This window comes from Propithecus coquereli, unplaced genomic scaffold, assembly GCF_000956105.1.
Source record: "Propithecus coquereli isolate 6110/MARCELLA unplaced genomic scaffold, Pcoq_1.0 Scaffold590, whole genome shotgun sequence".
Lineage (NCBI taxonomy): Eukaryota > Metazoa > Chordata > Mammalia > Primates > Indriidae > Propithecus > Propithecus coquereli.
Window position 1 is genome coordinate 800,040 of NW_012151841.1, and position 15,758 is coordinate 815,797.

A 15,758-nucleotide genomic window follows, 5' to 3' on the forward strand; every position below is an offset into this window, starting at 1 on the left:
GCCTCCCAGAGTGCTAGGATTACAGACGTGAGCCACCGCGCCCGGCCCCTCCCTTGACTTCTTTGACATTGTATTTCTGCTTTTCCTGTAGCAACTCTGAACGTTTTTTCTTTGTCTCTTACTGGTTCTTTTTCTTCTATCACTGAGTTGTCCTTCAGGAGAGCTGTTCCTCATCACTGGTTTGGTGATCGCCTACAGATTTGCCTCACTAATTCTCACACCTACCTGTGCTCGGGTCACTCTTGGATTCCTGACTCGAATTGTTGTGTTGGGTTTTTATGTTTGTTTTTAAAATCAACTTCACTGTTACCCTTTCTCAGCTCACTCATTTCCATTCATTGCGCCATCATTCTTCTATCTCCCTAACCAGAAACATTGGCAAAATCTGACTCTTCTCTGACTTCATACTATTTTTACCAGTTTTATATCCCAAGGTCTCTCTTTTTCTTTCCTTTTCATAATTCCAGTAGCCCGACAGACTTTTATCACCTTTCAGCTAGGTTTCTGCAAATTGTTCTGTTTCTCTAGTATGTTCCCCTTCTAGTTGATCTGGCCTGTTGAGTCTTTTAAAAATCCCATCTAGTTTACTGAAATTCTTTTTGGAAGAAGGCAGGATGAAATAAAATTAATTGAGTCTTTCTCTACCCCATCCTCACTGTCTTTATTAAAGACTGTTGCTAATAATCAAGCGTTTTCAGTTCTTTATCTCCTCAACTCAGATAATCTCCACTCTTCACTGATGAGGTCACATGTCAGACTGTAATCACTCAAAACTGATTATGTCTGAGATCCTAAACGACATCCCTAGGTGACAGAGTTTGAGGCATGCTGTTCTAATAACAAGCAAGCTCTTGCTTCTGAAATTGGTTACCAAGTTTCTTTTTTCTCTACTCATTCTGTGTTCATCATGCCCTTAGCTAACTACTGAGACATTGAGAGTTCTTGTCCTAGTGTGATGACTCACACCTTCACTTCTAAGATGTCTGAGTCATTTTTGGTATGTATAGGATTGCTTTTGGCTCCTATTACCTCTAGGAGGTGCCACAGTGTGGGTAAAGAGGAAGGAACTTGACCAGGGTCCAACAACCAGTTGGTGGGGCCTGGCATAGGCATTATGGTACACAGGTTGAACATCCCTTAGGCGAAATGCATGGCACCAGAAGTGTTTCAAATGTCAGATTTTTTCTGATTTTGGAATATTTGCATTATATTTACTGATTAAGCTTCCCAAATCTGAAATTCCAAAATCCAAAATGCTTCAAAATCCAAAACCTTTTGAGCGCCAATGTGACGATCATAGGAAATGTTCACTGGATCATTTCAGATTTCAGATTTTTGGATTTGGAATGCTCAACCTGTAATGGGAAAAGCAAAGGTTTTTAAATCCTTGCCCTATGATTTATTTATTTTTTATTATTATTTTCTTTAGAGATGAGGCCTTGCTATGTTGCTCAGGCTGGACTTAAATTCCTGGGCTCAAGTGATCCTCCACCTCAGTCTCCTGAGTAGCTAGAACTTTAGTCCCACTGTGCCCACTTTCCTATGATAATACTTATTTAAATATAGAATTTCAGAAAAGTTTCTTAACTTCTCTGAGCCTAAACTTCTCATCTATAAAGTAAGAAGCGAAGATATCTACCAGAGAAGATTGTTATGAGGATTAAACATGAGGTGCTTAGGTTATAATTCCTGGCACAGTCGATGCCCACCTTTTCCTCGTCCCCTTTCCAGCCATTTAGTATCAGACTCACTTCCTTAACTTGAGGATGGCTGGTTTTTACTTGTCAGTCCTTCCTCTTCCTCATAAGACCAGGAAAGAGGTAAAAATTCTCTACTGCAGTTTATAAAATCCCTACTAGCCTTTTGAAAATATTAATAGCTCTTAGTACCAGGATGGGATCTGGCAGCCATGCCATTTGTGCAGATGCCAAAACTGCAGGCCTTCGATCCCCAGGAGGGAGCCAGTCTATGCAGCCGAGGGATCTAGAGATGGAGTTTTCCACCATGTGACCTTTGCTTTCTTATAGATGTTATAACACTACCCATTGGCAAGGGTTCGAGACAGTAAGAATTGAGCAAAAATTGAGTTTCTAGAAGAATGCATTAGGTCCTCTAATATGTGGAAGGTGAATGTCTACTGTCTTGTCGCCAATTCCTAAGTCACACTGGAGTAGCGTACTGTTCTGCATAGCATTATCGGCTTGAGTCTGCACTAGGCCTAGCTGGGAGGGACAGACTTCTCATTTAATTTGTGTTCTTGTTTAAGTGTTCGCTGGCACAAGCACTGCATTTTTCTTCATCTTTAGAAAATACATGGGAACACTAGGTGAATGCTGGTCACTTTGGACCCGAGGGCACCTTTAGGCTTTCCTTGGGCCCCTTGACAGACCCACCCACATTTGAATAATTAACATCTTGAAGTGCCCTGCTTTCCAGTGAGTGAATTAAAGTAGGGAGTAAAATAGGTGGGCTGGAAAAACAGTTTCAGGAAATCACCACTTTATGTGGAAAAAGAGAACAAATGGAAGTAGACTAAAATGGTTATCTTTAGATGAAAAGACTATGAGTGAAATATCTTTTCATTATTTTGCGATTTACACATTTTCTAAAGTGAGCACATACTGCTTTTGTAATAGGGGAAAAAACTTTAAAATTGCCATTTAAAATAACTGATATATAGTAAAGTCCAAATGAAAAATAGCCACAGTTTATATATGATTAATAAACATACAAGGAGTAGATGCCTGTTAGGCCAATATTTTGAGAGTTATGTGGGGACTATGAAAGAGAGAATTGTAGATGCTGGCTGAAATTTGCTATGTAAGATTCAAGCCACCTTATCCCTTTTTGAAATGTGACTGGTATAAAAACAAAATAAAATAAAATTTCAACTTCTGGGCATCTGGTAGCTCAATCAAGTTTATAGGGCACCTGGAATCTCAGAAAAGAACTACTGTCCTGTAGGGAGGTTGTATATTATCAGGCTTGTGCTCTTGGGGTGGCTCACATTTTTGAAATGCTCACAATTGGCATGTGGGATCCATAGTCTGAGGGGTGTTCCCAGTTGGCATCCCCTGGATCCCTTGAAGGAATGATAAAAGGGCTTTTGTTAGTCTGCCCTAATTTTGGCATAGCTAGGAGCATGGTTTATTTTAGTGCATTGGTCAGTAATAGCTAAAAGATAGCCTGAAACACATGTCCTCTTCATGGATAATTAAATCAAAATCATGCCATCTTATCTCTAGAGGGTAAATAGAAAAGTGGATTAATGTAGTAGACTAGATTGCTGTCATCTCTACTCTTTAGTAAGCTCCTGGAAGGCAGGGACCTTTTTGTATCTTCCATAGTGCTTTGCTGGGTACTCAATAAATGGTTGTTGAATGTAAATTCCCAACTCATTGAATTAGCACTTTCCTGACTGGGTGGGGGTAGGGCCAAGGCAGAAGGGATGAAGCCTGGAACTTTGAAGTCTGGGTGGGAATCACTTGCCTGCAGTGTTGAGTGTTTGCAGCCTATCCCCATGGCTTCTTGCAGAGTGGGATGGAGAAAGGATTTATGGTTCATTACCCTCTCTCCCTCCAACTTCCCTCCTTTCTCTGAACTCCCCATTCTGCTCCCTCTCTGTATTAGTAATCTATTGCTATGTAACAGATCACTTCAAAACAAAATTATTTATTATCGCTGATGGTTTCTGTTGGTTAGGAACTTGGGAGTAGGCTTGGTAGGGCGGTTCTGACTTAGAGTCTCTCACATGGTTGTAATTAGATGTCTCTGGGGCTGTAGTCATCTAAACTCTTGACTGGGGCTGGAGGATTCATTTGCAAAGTGACTGACTCACATGGCTGGCAGGGTTGGTACTGGCAAGTTGGTTCCTTTCCACATGGGCCTCTCCATAGGCCTGTTTGAGTATCCTCATGATAAGGTGACTAGCTTCTCCCAGAGCTAGTGGTTTAGACTATAGTGCCTTGGAGCAGAAACTATGATGCCTTTTATGATGTAGCTTCAGAAGTCACATATTGTAACTTCTGCCATATTCTATTAGTTACGCAGGCCATCCCTGATTTATTTGGGTAGGGGATTATACATGAGTGTGAATATCGGGAGTGAAGGATCACTGGGCTCATTGGAGGCCATCTTGGAGGTTGACTCTCACTCATACTCCATCAACTGCTGTGATTCCCCAAATGAAGATAGTGAGCTTAGCCTTGGTTGATCTTCCTCTTCATTCCTATCCCTAATCCAGGGCCTTATCCTACAGCATTAACCTTCAATTTTTATCCCCCTAAATCCATCCTCCAAACTATTGCTTCCTGAAGCATAACTCTGAGCATGTTATTTCCTTATTATCCATTCCGGTAACTAAAATGTACACTTCATGAGGGTGAAGACTATTGTATTAATTATTTGTTGCTGCATAAAAATATTATCACAAACTTAGTGTCCTGAAACAACACCCATTTATTATCTCGTAGTTTCCATGGGTCAGGAGTCTGGCAAAGGTTGCATGGGTCTTCTGCAAGGCTGCAATCAAGCTGTTGGTCAGGGCTTGCTTGTCATCCGAGACTCAACTGGGGAAGGATCTGCCTCCAGGCTCCCGTGGTTGTGGGCAGCATTCCTTTCCTTGCAGATTGTTGGACTGAGGGTCTCCGTGTCTTGCTGTCTTTCAGCTGGAGGCTGCTCTCAGTTCCTTACCATGTGGCCCTCCCATAATACTTCAGCTCGCTTCTTCAAAGCTAGCAGAGGAGAGAGTGTCTCTCAGCAAGACAGATGTTAAAATATTATGTAATGTAATCACACACAGGTACTCACAGCCATTCTGTATCACTTTTGCCATATTCTATTGGTTAAAAGCAAGCCATAGGTCCTACCCACACTCAGTGAGGGGTGGGGGAATTATGCTTCTGTCTGCCGTAACCATGTCTCTTCATCCCCGCCTCCCCCAGCAGTGTGTGATGCATAGTAAGCGCTAATATTTGAATGTATGGATACAGTGTGACTATTACGTTTCCAACTCCTGGCTTAAGCCTTTTTTTTCACTTCTCTTCTGTTTCAGTTACTGATTTATTCTTGAGACTCCCCTGTTCTCATCTGTCCTCATGGATGAACTTCAGGATGTTCAACTCACAGAGATCAAACCACTTCTAAATGATAAGGTAAAGACTACTCTGTGTTCGCTAAAATATATACAAGTCTTTTCTTCTGATATTAGTTCATTTTCTGTATCATCTGAATAGTGACTAACTCAACATATTTAGCTTGACTTTCAATGGAGGGAATACTTCTAAAAATATTTTTCTTAACCCTCTTTTTGATGTCTTCCTTCCCTTTTCTTCCTACTTTTTTTTTTTCTGTTTCCACAGGCCAAATTCAGTGAAGTTATATTTGAGATTTTCCTATTTTACAGATAGAAATGTTAAGGGGAAAAAAATAATATGGCAAATTTAAGTGGAAAGTATGAGGGTAGGGTCTGGCTTAGAATCCAAATGTCTTGGCTTCAATTTCTATAAGGAAATTTAACACCCATGGCTGGTAATGTACATAGGCTGCAATGCTCTCCTAAAGTTCGTCAAGTCTGTGATGTGACCTTTCTGTCAACATCACAGTTTGCAGCAGAGGTGCCTGGATGTCAGTAACATACCTCATTTTTATGTTAGTGTTAGAGAACTACATGATGAGCAGTATGGTTGATAGCCACCAGGACTCAGCAAGTGAAGAAGGGTGTAATATGAGTTACCAGAACGTTAAGAAAGGCTTATCTTCTCTCTTGTCCCTCTCTGTTCAGTAAATCTGCCTGAAATTCCTTCTTTTCCACCCTGTTCTTTTGGTTTGTTGTCATCATCCCCTATGGAAATACTCTCGTAGCTTGGTGTGAATGAATCCTTGGCATCCTTTCCTGAGGGAGTGTTGACGGAGAGTAAGGATAAAGATGGGTGAGGTTGGGGACTGGGGTGACACCAGAAGATGCTGTTGTTTATTATCTTGTTCTGCCCAAAGCAAAGCCCTTCACCTACAACTTCCAGGGCTGCTGACTTATTATGTGTTTACTAATTTGCTGTTGAATCTTGCCAGCCCCATTTTCATCCCTGTGACCTCTTCTCTCCATCCTCACTCCTACCCCTTCCTTTACTTTTCACCAGACTTCTTGCCCTCTCCCTTGACAAGCTGCACGCTCTTTAATCCCATTTGATTTCTCCTGCTGCTTCCCCTCGTGTTCCCAGAAAACTTTCTCCTTTAAGTACGTGAAGGACTGTCCCCAAAATGATGTGCCTTGAAGAGGAGGAAGGAAATGAAATCTACATCTATAAAGCTTACATATAGCCACAGAAATGAATAAACAAGGCAGGTGGGAGTAAGCAGTTTAGCTTTGGATAGGCAGTAACCTATCCTAAACCTGGCTGATCATCAGAGTCAGCTTGGGAATTGTTTAAAAATACAGATTCCTGGATCCTACTCTAGACCAACTAAATTGGAATCTGGAGGCGGAGGGGGAGGCAGGACACACACCCCCTCTGTGACCAGTGGTTCTCAACTTTGGCTTCTTATTGGAATTACCAGGAGAGATTTAAGAATTACTGATGCCTGGGTCCTACCTCGTTACTGATACCTGACTGAATTGGTCTGGGGTGTGGTTGAGCTTTTTTAAAAGCTCTCCAAATTGGAACTGTGCCTAAAGTGATTCTGATTAGCCAGTTTGGAAACCCATTACCTGATGGGTCTCAGATATTTGAGGACTGGAGTACAAATAAGAGTAAGAGTGTTGGTGGTATAGTGGTGAGCATAGCTGCCTTCTAAATAAGAGGAAGATCCTTCCCTGACCCTGGAAGTCCATAGGATAGCTGAGGAGGCACCTAAATCAAAGAATTGCAGGAATTAATTGAATGAACATCTCATAGAGAAGATAGCTGGAAAAGGAAAGATTTAGTGGATGTACTCATAGAAAAGTATTGAATTAATGTCTGAGCCTCCTCTCTGAGTCCACAGGAATGCTTTAGCTGTATCTGATGCGTGCCTGAATACTATGAACTGCACTGGTGTCCCCCCAAAGTTTGTTGAACCCCTAGCCTCGCCATGCGACTTTATTGGAGATAGGGCCTTTGTGGAAGTGACTAAAGTTAAATAAAGTCATAAGGATAGAGCCCTAAGCTGATAGGATTGATGGTCTTTTAAGAAGAGGAAGAGATATCTCTCTCTCTCTCTCTCTCTCTGTCTCTCTCCCCCTTTTCTCCCCTACTCTCCCTGCCATGCAAGGACACAGACAGAAGGCAGCTGTCTGCAAATAAGGAAGAGAGCCCTTATCAGAAAGTGAACCCTGTCAGAACTTTGGTCTTGAACTGTCTAGCCTCCAGAACTGTGAGAAAATACATTAATGTTGTTTCAAGCCATCTAGTCTATGTTATTTTGTTTCCGGCAGCCCAAGTGGACTAAGACACCATACAATGTCTCACTTCCTAACATCTGTCAGTTCCTCTTTGATATGCCTGTGCTGTTCCTTCCCATGCTCCATCTTTCTCCTCTCTCTCCCTGAGAAGTGCCCCTGTCCCATCACTGTTCATGAGAACTCCCTTGTCCCAGTTAAGCAGGTAGATAGGCAAGAGGCCCTCTTTCGATGGTGGCAGAAAAAGAATTCCACCCCCATTAGCCTCCCTCCCTCCTCAGTATGTGAATGCTCTGTCTTTGCCCAGAAGGTGGGTGCTTTTATTTATTTGTAAAAGGTCTAATGATGATAATGCCTGTCATCCATTATTTCACTTGATCCTCCCAATAGCTTGATAAATGTATTCCCATATTGCTGATGAGTAAACTAAGGCTGTGAAAGGTGAAGTAGCTTACTCATATTGAATACCAAAGAATACTTGCTATATGGCAGGATTTCTTAATCTTGGCACTGTTGATGTTTTGGACCAGATAATTGTTTGCTGTGTGACACTATTCTGTGCACTGTAGGATGTTTAGCAGCATCTACCCACCAGATGCCAATAGCACCTCCAAGTGGTGACATCCAAAAATGTCTCCGTACATTGCCAAATGTCCCCTGGGAGGCAGAGTTGCTTTGGTTTAGAACCACTGGTATAGGGGGGGAAAAGCCTTTATATTTGAATAGGACCTAGATGTCTTAAGGGATTTTTTGTTGCCTACCGTGCTCTTATTTATTAAGCACCTTTTATGTGCTAGGTGCTTTACATACATTCTCTCTAGTTCTCAGACTATGCCTTTGAGGTAGATTATATATTGTCTCTCATTAACTTAAGCACCACCAATAAGTGGCAAAATCGGGACTGAAACCTAAGTCTTTCCTACTCTAAAACTTGAGCCCTCCCCACTATGTTGACCCCGTAAATGTTCTGGTATCACCTCTGTAGCTTACCCTGCCTCGTTAAAGGAGAAGGCTAGAGATGTGTATTATTTCAGCTCATCGTTCTCTCCATTCTCCTCATAAATATACTCTTTGCCAAAGATAATGCTGTACCCTTCTAGGTTTTAGGGAACTAAAGAAAGTCTAGACCCAACCTTTTATGGAGAAATTTATCCTGAGATGACTGTGAGGAAGCATTCTCAATATAGCTTTAAGCAAGGCTTATGTTAACTTGTCTCTTGTCATTTGTTGGTACTTTTCCCATTTTATTTTAGTGTGCCTGTAAATTTATCTATGGCTCAGAATTGTCAAGGAGTGGATAATTTTGCTATGCTTGTTTTGGCTCCGGTAATGAAAAGAAGCAACCACCCATACTTATCTTTGTTTTGGGGGGCAGAAATTGCATAGGCATATGAAATGAATTTTTTAATAGCATTTAACCATTTTCATAAATATTATTTTTAAATCTCTTATTGTAAAGTAAGTAGTTGAAGATATTTTAATTCCATTTTACAAATGATGCTGAGAGGTTATGTGACTTGTCCAAAGCTAATGTTTATTAAGGTGGTAAAGCCAGGACTAGAACCTACATCTTTGGACTTTGACCTAGATCTGGGGGTGTAGGGCTCTTCCCACCATCTGCTGCCTCATGTAGCAGGTCATTCCAACCTCCTCACGCATCAGACCTAGTAATGAACAGGAGAGCTTACTGTTTTGTTTTATTTTCTGCCTTCCTCCACCTACTATTGGTTCAGATACTACCAAACCTGGTGAAAGCCAAAAGCCAGGCTTGAGAAAACAAGTAGGAGGCCACAACTGGCTTCTGAAGAATTGAGGAATATTAAGAAGGGGAATAAGTATTTAGTGGGGAGAACAGAAATAAGTTATTTACTTTGCTTTGGTTGTTGCAGTAGCAAGTGAAGTAAACCCTACTGCAATTTAAGTTTTCCCTTTCTATTAATGACTAGACACGTAGCAGGGGAGGGAGGAGAATGTTAGACCTGAAGGAGGAGGAACCCAAGGATCAACGTTTTTGTAACTTTCAGGACAGCAGAGATAGGGAAAGGGTTTGTGCCATGGTTGCTTAAAAAAAAAAAAAAAGAAGCAGCAGTAGCTGCAATTAAAAATAGATTTATTGACATTTTCATCAAATAATATTCGTGATGTGCTACATCTAGTGTGGACTAGAGGGTGAATGTCCCTTAATGTGCTGAGAGGTGAGATTGCCACATCTGTTGTCAGAAACGCCCTCGATAGGACTGGAGCAGGAAAATGAGTTCCGAAGCAAGTAGTGATGCCACTGTGACAGACCAGATAACTCTCAACCAGTTACAAGAGGCAGCAGGAGATCTCAGGCCTTTGCCACTACTTAGCAAGGTGCCCACAGAATTTTTAATGCAGAGGGTCAGTGACATGTAACATTAGCTTAATAGCATGTTAGCAGAGGTATATTTTAGAGTCAAAATGGTACTTTTTCAGCAGTCTACAGGTGATTATCTGATTGTAGATAGTTTTAGCTAAGGATCTGACCTCTTTATAAATTTCTTTATGAAGTCTCAGTTTCTTAATTGGTATTTTTTTCAGGTACTTATTGATGTAGACATTTAAAATACACATGTGTGTATATATATAGAATTTTCACTATCATCTCTGGATTATCAGCTTGAACAGATTTCTACTTGAAAGTTGTTTGCTGAAGACTGTAAAATGTTGATTTATTAATTTATACTAATTTTTTATATTAATTTTTATTATTAAAGAAAAACTGGGTATTTTCTGGGCTTATCTATCTCTTTTGATTGTGCAATGCCCCCTCTTTCCACTTTCTCTTGGGAAGGATTATTGTCTTTTTTTAATAGAAATGCTGTATTTTATTCTCTTTGACAGTTTTTTTTTTAAAATCAGCATATTTCTAAAATCTTTCCTGTTGTAACAACTCGTTCTCCCTGCTCTAGTTTCTAGCACATCAATTACATGTAACCATTATTCTTTGATATTCATTTCTTACTCAAATCAAGTATCTCTATTTTGAGATGTTCATGACCTCTACAGAATAATGTTTATTGCATTCACCAAGTGTCAGGATTGGGAATAGAGTGGTGAATCGGACCACGGCTTACAGACCCCTGCTTCGGTTCACAGAACAGGTAGATTTGCCCCACATCTCTTCCTATTGGTAGTTGGTCTAAGGTCTTACATGTCTCATCTTTCTTTATGTCTGTTGTCTTCTGTCTTTGGAAACTAATATGTGTGCCTCTTGAGTAGATGTTGTGTTGGGAAACTACATCTCTCTTCTCCCTAGCAATTACTTCTTTTTGAAACTTTTCTCCCTTTCGCCTTTTCTTTCCTCTTCTTCTTCTGGTTGTTTTTGGGTTTTTTTTAAATAGACAGGGCCTCACTCAGTCACCCAGGCTGGAGTATAGTGGCATGATCATAGCTTACTGTAACCTCGAACTCCTGGGCTCAAGTGATCCTCTCACCTCAGCCTCCCAAGTAACTAGGACTATAGGTGTGCCCCACCACACCTGGCTAATTTTTTAAAAACTTTTTGTAGAGACGGGGTCTCACTATGTTGCTCAGGCTGATCTAAAACTCCTGGGCTCAAGCAATTATCCCACCTCCCAAAGTACTGGGATTACAAGGATGAGCCACTGTACCCAGCCCTTTTTTTTTTTTTTTCATACTTCTCTTTACTCATTGACCTGTTCTTAGTTGCTTTTTGATTATTCCCTAGGCTTATAATTATGAGAATTACTTGCTTTTAATATATCTTCAGCTGCCTCATTTAACTTCTACATTTGGCCCTGAGGCTCCACCAGAAAACTCTCTCCTTAGCTGGCTTCTGCTTTGACTGTAACTTTCAGTAATAATTGACCTTTTTCCTTGATTTATTTATTTTGCTCTTTCTCCTAATTATTCTATTGTTTTAATTTTTCCTTGAATCCCTTTCTGCTGCTTAAGTCTGCTTAGGGTAAGAATTTCTCTGAATATGAAATTAATGTCATCCTTAAAAAGGACAGAAAAAAAAAAAAAAGCAATCACAGCTTGAAATTTTTTTTTTTTTTTTTTTTTTTTGAGACAGAGTCTTGCTCTGTTGCCCATGCTGGAGTGCCGTGGCGTCAGCCTAGCTCACAGCAACCTCAAACTCCTGGGCTGAAGCAATTCTACTGCCTAAGCCTCCCAAGTAGCTGGGACTATAGGCATGCACCACCATGCCTGGCTAATTTTTTCTATATATTTTTAGTTGTCTGGCTAACTTCTTTCTATCTTTAGTAGAGACAGGGTCTCAATCTTGCTCAGGCTGGTCTTGAACTCCTGAGCTCCCGCGATCCTCCTGCCTGGGCCTCCCAGAATGCTAGCATTACAGGCGTGAGCCACGGTGCCCAACCAACAGCTTGAAATTTCTAGAAGTTTTTTTAGAGTGGAACCCTGTTCTGTGAACATCAGAGACAAACAAATCTCTAGGAAAGGGCGCCAGGAAGTCCTCAGCCTTCTAGAATGCACCAATGAGTAGTAAGGAACTTTTGATAAGTACAGAGAAGGTGGCCTGAGTTAACCACAGTCAAATCAGGTACCAACTAAGTATCTCCATTCAGAAACTCTGGATGCCAAACCCTGTCAGACATACCCAATTGTATCGATTTTCCAGGGTGATCACTCATGAAGCCAGAAGCCATTCTCAAAGAGGGGCTGGCATCTCTTTAAAAAAAAAAAAAAGGCTAAGGAAACAAATGTTAAATAGTCTTCCTTCAGTTATTAGTATCTTTTATCTGGGAGTATAGCTAGGTACACTGGATTAAGGATACGTAGTTGTTTTTTGCCAGGTACTCAACAAACAAGAGATAGCTTGAGTTTTTGAAGGAATCGCCTCTTTCCGCTTTTGGCATTTCCCTTTGTGCTCAACTCAGAGGCTGAAAGCCTCACAAAATGCCTCATGGCTGTGATCACATGATTGTGAGGAAGAGGAATTCATGTATACAGTGAAAGCTACTAGCCAAAGAGCTCATCAGAATCTGTGGGTCTGCATTCTGTAACTAAGATTTTAGTTCAGACTAGAGTAACTTTCACTAATCTTTCTAAATAATCTCTAAAGGAACCTCTGAGAAGCCTATTAGATCAAAGCCCTAATATGGTCTATTTGGACATCGTTATAAATCATTCCTCAAAAGATTAAACCAGTCTTTAAATCTTACATTACAAAATCCTAAGTTGTACATACTATACCAAATCCTTTTTTCTAGTTTTCTAATTACAGAAGGGGAAGCATATGTTCATTGTAGAAGAATACAGAGAAAATTATAATCACCCATAATTTCTCTATGCAGAAGTAGCTGCTATTGCTAATGTTTTAGTATTTTTCTTCTAAGTCTTTTTAATGCATATTTTAATGTAGTCAAGGTCAAACTGTAAAGACCATTCAGTATCCTACTTTTGTTCCTCCACTTAATAAACATATCACATCTTAAACTGGAATGCTGTAGAGTTTTTTGGTTTTGACACAAAGTCTTAACAAAAATCTCTCAACATTTAATTGTTTATATTGGCTTATTCATTTTATAAATCTATATTAAGCACCTGAATTATACCAGGCCCTATGCTATATTTGGAGAAAGGTGCAAGTTGAATCAGGAACCAGAAGCTCACTGGCCACCTGGAAATTAAACACCAGTGACTTCTCTGAAGATGTTCTTAGATATCTCACGAGGCTAGTGGGAGCCATGGAGCATTATGATCCTTTTTATCACTAGCAACATTCCTTGGAAATGTGCTACCTAGTCCCATCTGCACAGTGTCTTAATTGTCTTTCCATGCTGTGACTACATCAGACTTTATTTTTGTGAGCTCAGTTTCTTGTCAGGAATAATACATCAGGCTAGCTGTCTCCACCACTGTCTTGCCTGTACTCAGTGGCATCTGCAGTCTGTCTCTCTGGTTGGTAATCTATTGTGACTTTAAGGCCACCTTTAGAAAGACAAGGGCTGCTCACCTATAACCTTATTACTTTCAGAAGCTTCTGGTGTCTAGATCAGTGCTGTGCAGGCAGAGTTTCTGCAGTAATGGAAGTGTTCTGTATCTGCTCTGCCCAATAATGTAAGCATTTGAGATGGGGCTAATGTGACTGAGAAACTGAATTTTTAATTGTAATTAATTTCAATTTAGATTGTTCATGTAGCTAATGGCTACCTTGTTGGATAGTGCAGCTCTAGACCATCCCAGCAGGTTCCGCTAGTTCTCCTCATGGGGTAGACAAGTTCCTTTCTTTAGGTGTTTCTACCACACTGACTGGGCTGTGCTTTTAATCTTTTTGCTTTGTCCTGCCAGCAGAGTAGGTGGTGGGATCCAGAACTGTTTCTAAGAGGATATTCTTGAAGGGGGATGGGACTACTTTGTACTCCCTTTAGATCAGATATCTAGAGCTGCTCTGGAGGAACAGCTTTTGGGAAGCCATTGGGAACTTTCTGGAAGATGTCATAGAGACAGAATAAATATTGTTATGATAAATCAGTTTCTAAATAATGAAAGTTGTTTTCAGGGAGGGACTTAACACTTTGTGAAAAATCAAGTCAGAAGTTTGTTTCCTTCCCAGATACATCACTTTTTATCCTTTTTACACTTTTATGTCACACTCCTGCATCTGTGGCATCTGAAATGCTACAAAAATGCTTCTGAGTCATTGCCATTGGTTATTTTTTTCCTAAAGGAACAACCCCAAAAAAAAAACCCCCCTTTAGAAAAGCTTGATGAATTCTCCTGGGATCTTTTGACTGCATTCTACTTTCAAATGAGTCAGTGACCAGTTCTTTTTGCCCATCAGCAATTTTATAGGATGCAACAGATGTGCCAGTGTATTAGGAACCCTGTTTTGTCTTTCTTTCCCTCCTTCGGTGACACTGCCTTTCTTTGTTCGATTTCAAGGCTTCCATTTCTGATCCATCCATAGCTTTGTCCTCTTCCCAATCCTTTCTTTAATTCCTGTTCTGGGCACCCTGGCTCCTACTCTCCTTCCACCTCTCAGAGTTGGCCTCCAACTTCTCTCCTCCCAGGTACTTCTCTCGTGTGTCGAAGCTGTGCTTTCAGGTTCTGATCCATGTTTTACCCTCTTCCCACAAGTTCTCACTGCACTCCTTAGGTAGGGAGGAAAGAAATTACAAGCTTGCTGGGAAACTAGGCTCCTTTCCTTTATGTCCTCAGTAAAGACTACCAAAACATAATCTCACCTCTGAAGATTCAGCCTTTACTTACTCACCTTTGTAACCTGCCCTGCCTCTGAAGCCTTCCGACCGATGGAGAACCATTTTAGTTCTATGCTAACTAAGAGGCTTGAACGTGAACTGCTTTCACTGTGAATTGAATTTGCTGCTCATTTTGGGAAACCATGTGAGGAAACTGACTGTGTTTTCTGCCTTCTGTTGACAGACTGGTACACGAAACTTCCAGGACTTTGACTGTCAGGTAAGGACTATGCAGGCACCAAGGAGGCTCTGTACAGGATCTCTGCAGTGCTTGCCTCCCTGTCCTGGTGATCTTGTAGAAGTGGATCTCTTATCATAGCTAATCATGACTACTTAATGTTCTTTTGGTCATTGGCTCAAGTTTATTTAAAACAATTTGTTACCATGTTCAAACACTGCCTGCCAGGTACTTGTTGTATGATTATAGGTTACTGAATTGACCTGTGTCTCTGTGATTAAGATCTCCCCTCCTCAAATGATACTGGAAACCTCATTTGTCACAGGTGGCAAATGGGGGATTGTTATCTCACTGCAGAGGAGGTAAGGGAGGGGCACTTGGGAAGAAGAGAGACTTCTTGACGGCAAAATCTTTTCCTAAAAGAAAAAGCCAAATTGTTATTAATACAAAATGCAGGTTTCTCTTGGCTTTATGTTTGGAAATGCAAAATTCAACCTGACTCATTAGTATTTTCCTAAACGATACTGTTCTTCCTAGTTTGCTTTTGCACGTAGCTCTATTGCCAATTTGAAAAGAACCAGCAACTATCCATCTACCTGCTTTATCTGTTGACTGGTCTTGAAAGAAATGGGAGGAAAGAATGAGTACATGGATAGGGAAACTTTGAAAGCCTGGACAACCCAACCACTGGGATAGATGCCATCGCAGTGACTAACACAAGTGACATGAAGTAGACTTAGAGGGTACTCGCAGGAAAGGAGGATGCTGGAAAACCAACTTCCTTACATCCAGTATTCAGCCAATCTCTACAGCCACAGGTAAATAGTTATATTCAAATATGCATTTTATGTTAAGTACAGTGGAATCTCTATAACATTAGCATCAAAAGGAAGAACTAATATCTATCTCCTAGGCAAACCAGTTATATCATCACAATTTATTGGGTGCCTACTGTAGGGTACCTACTAAATATATATTACCTCTAATTTTTGGA

At 40.6% G+C, this 15,758-nt stretch overlaps 1 protein-coding gene across 1 annotated transcript in view; it reads left to right on the top strand.

Annotated features, from left to right (window-relative positions):
* The window catches only part of NDRG3 (NDRG family member 3), an 86,105-nt gene that overhangs the window by 13,376 nt on the left and 56,971 nt on the right, over nt 1-15,758 (top strand). The window contains 2 exon segments of the mRNA XM_012658942.1: nt 5,054-5,153; nt 14,771-14,806. Coding sequence (XP_012514396.1) covers nt 5,097-5,153; nt 14,771-14,806 — 93 coding nt within the window. The 5' untranslated portion in view covers nt 5,054-5,096.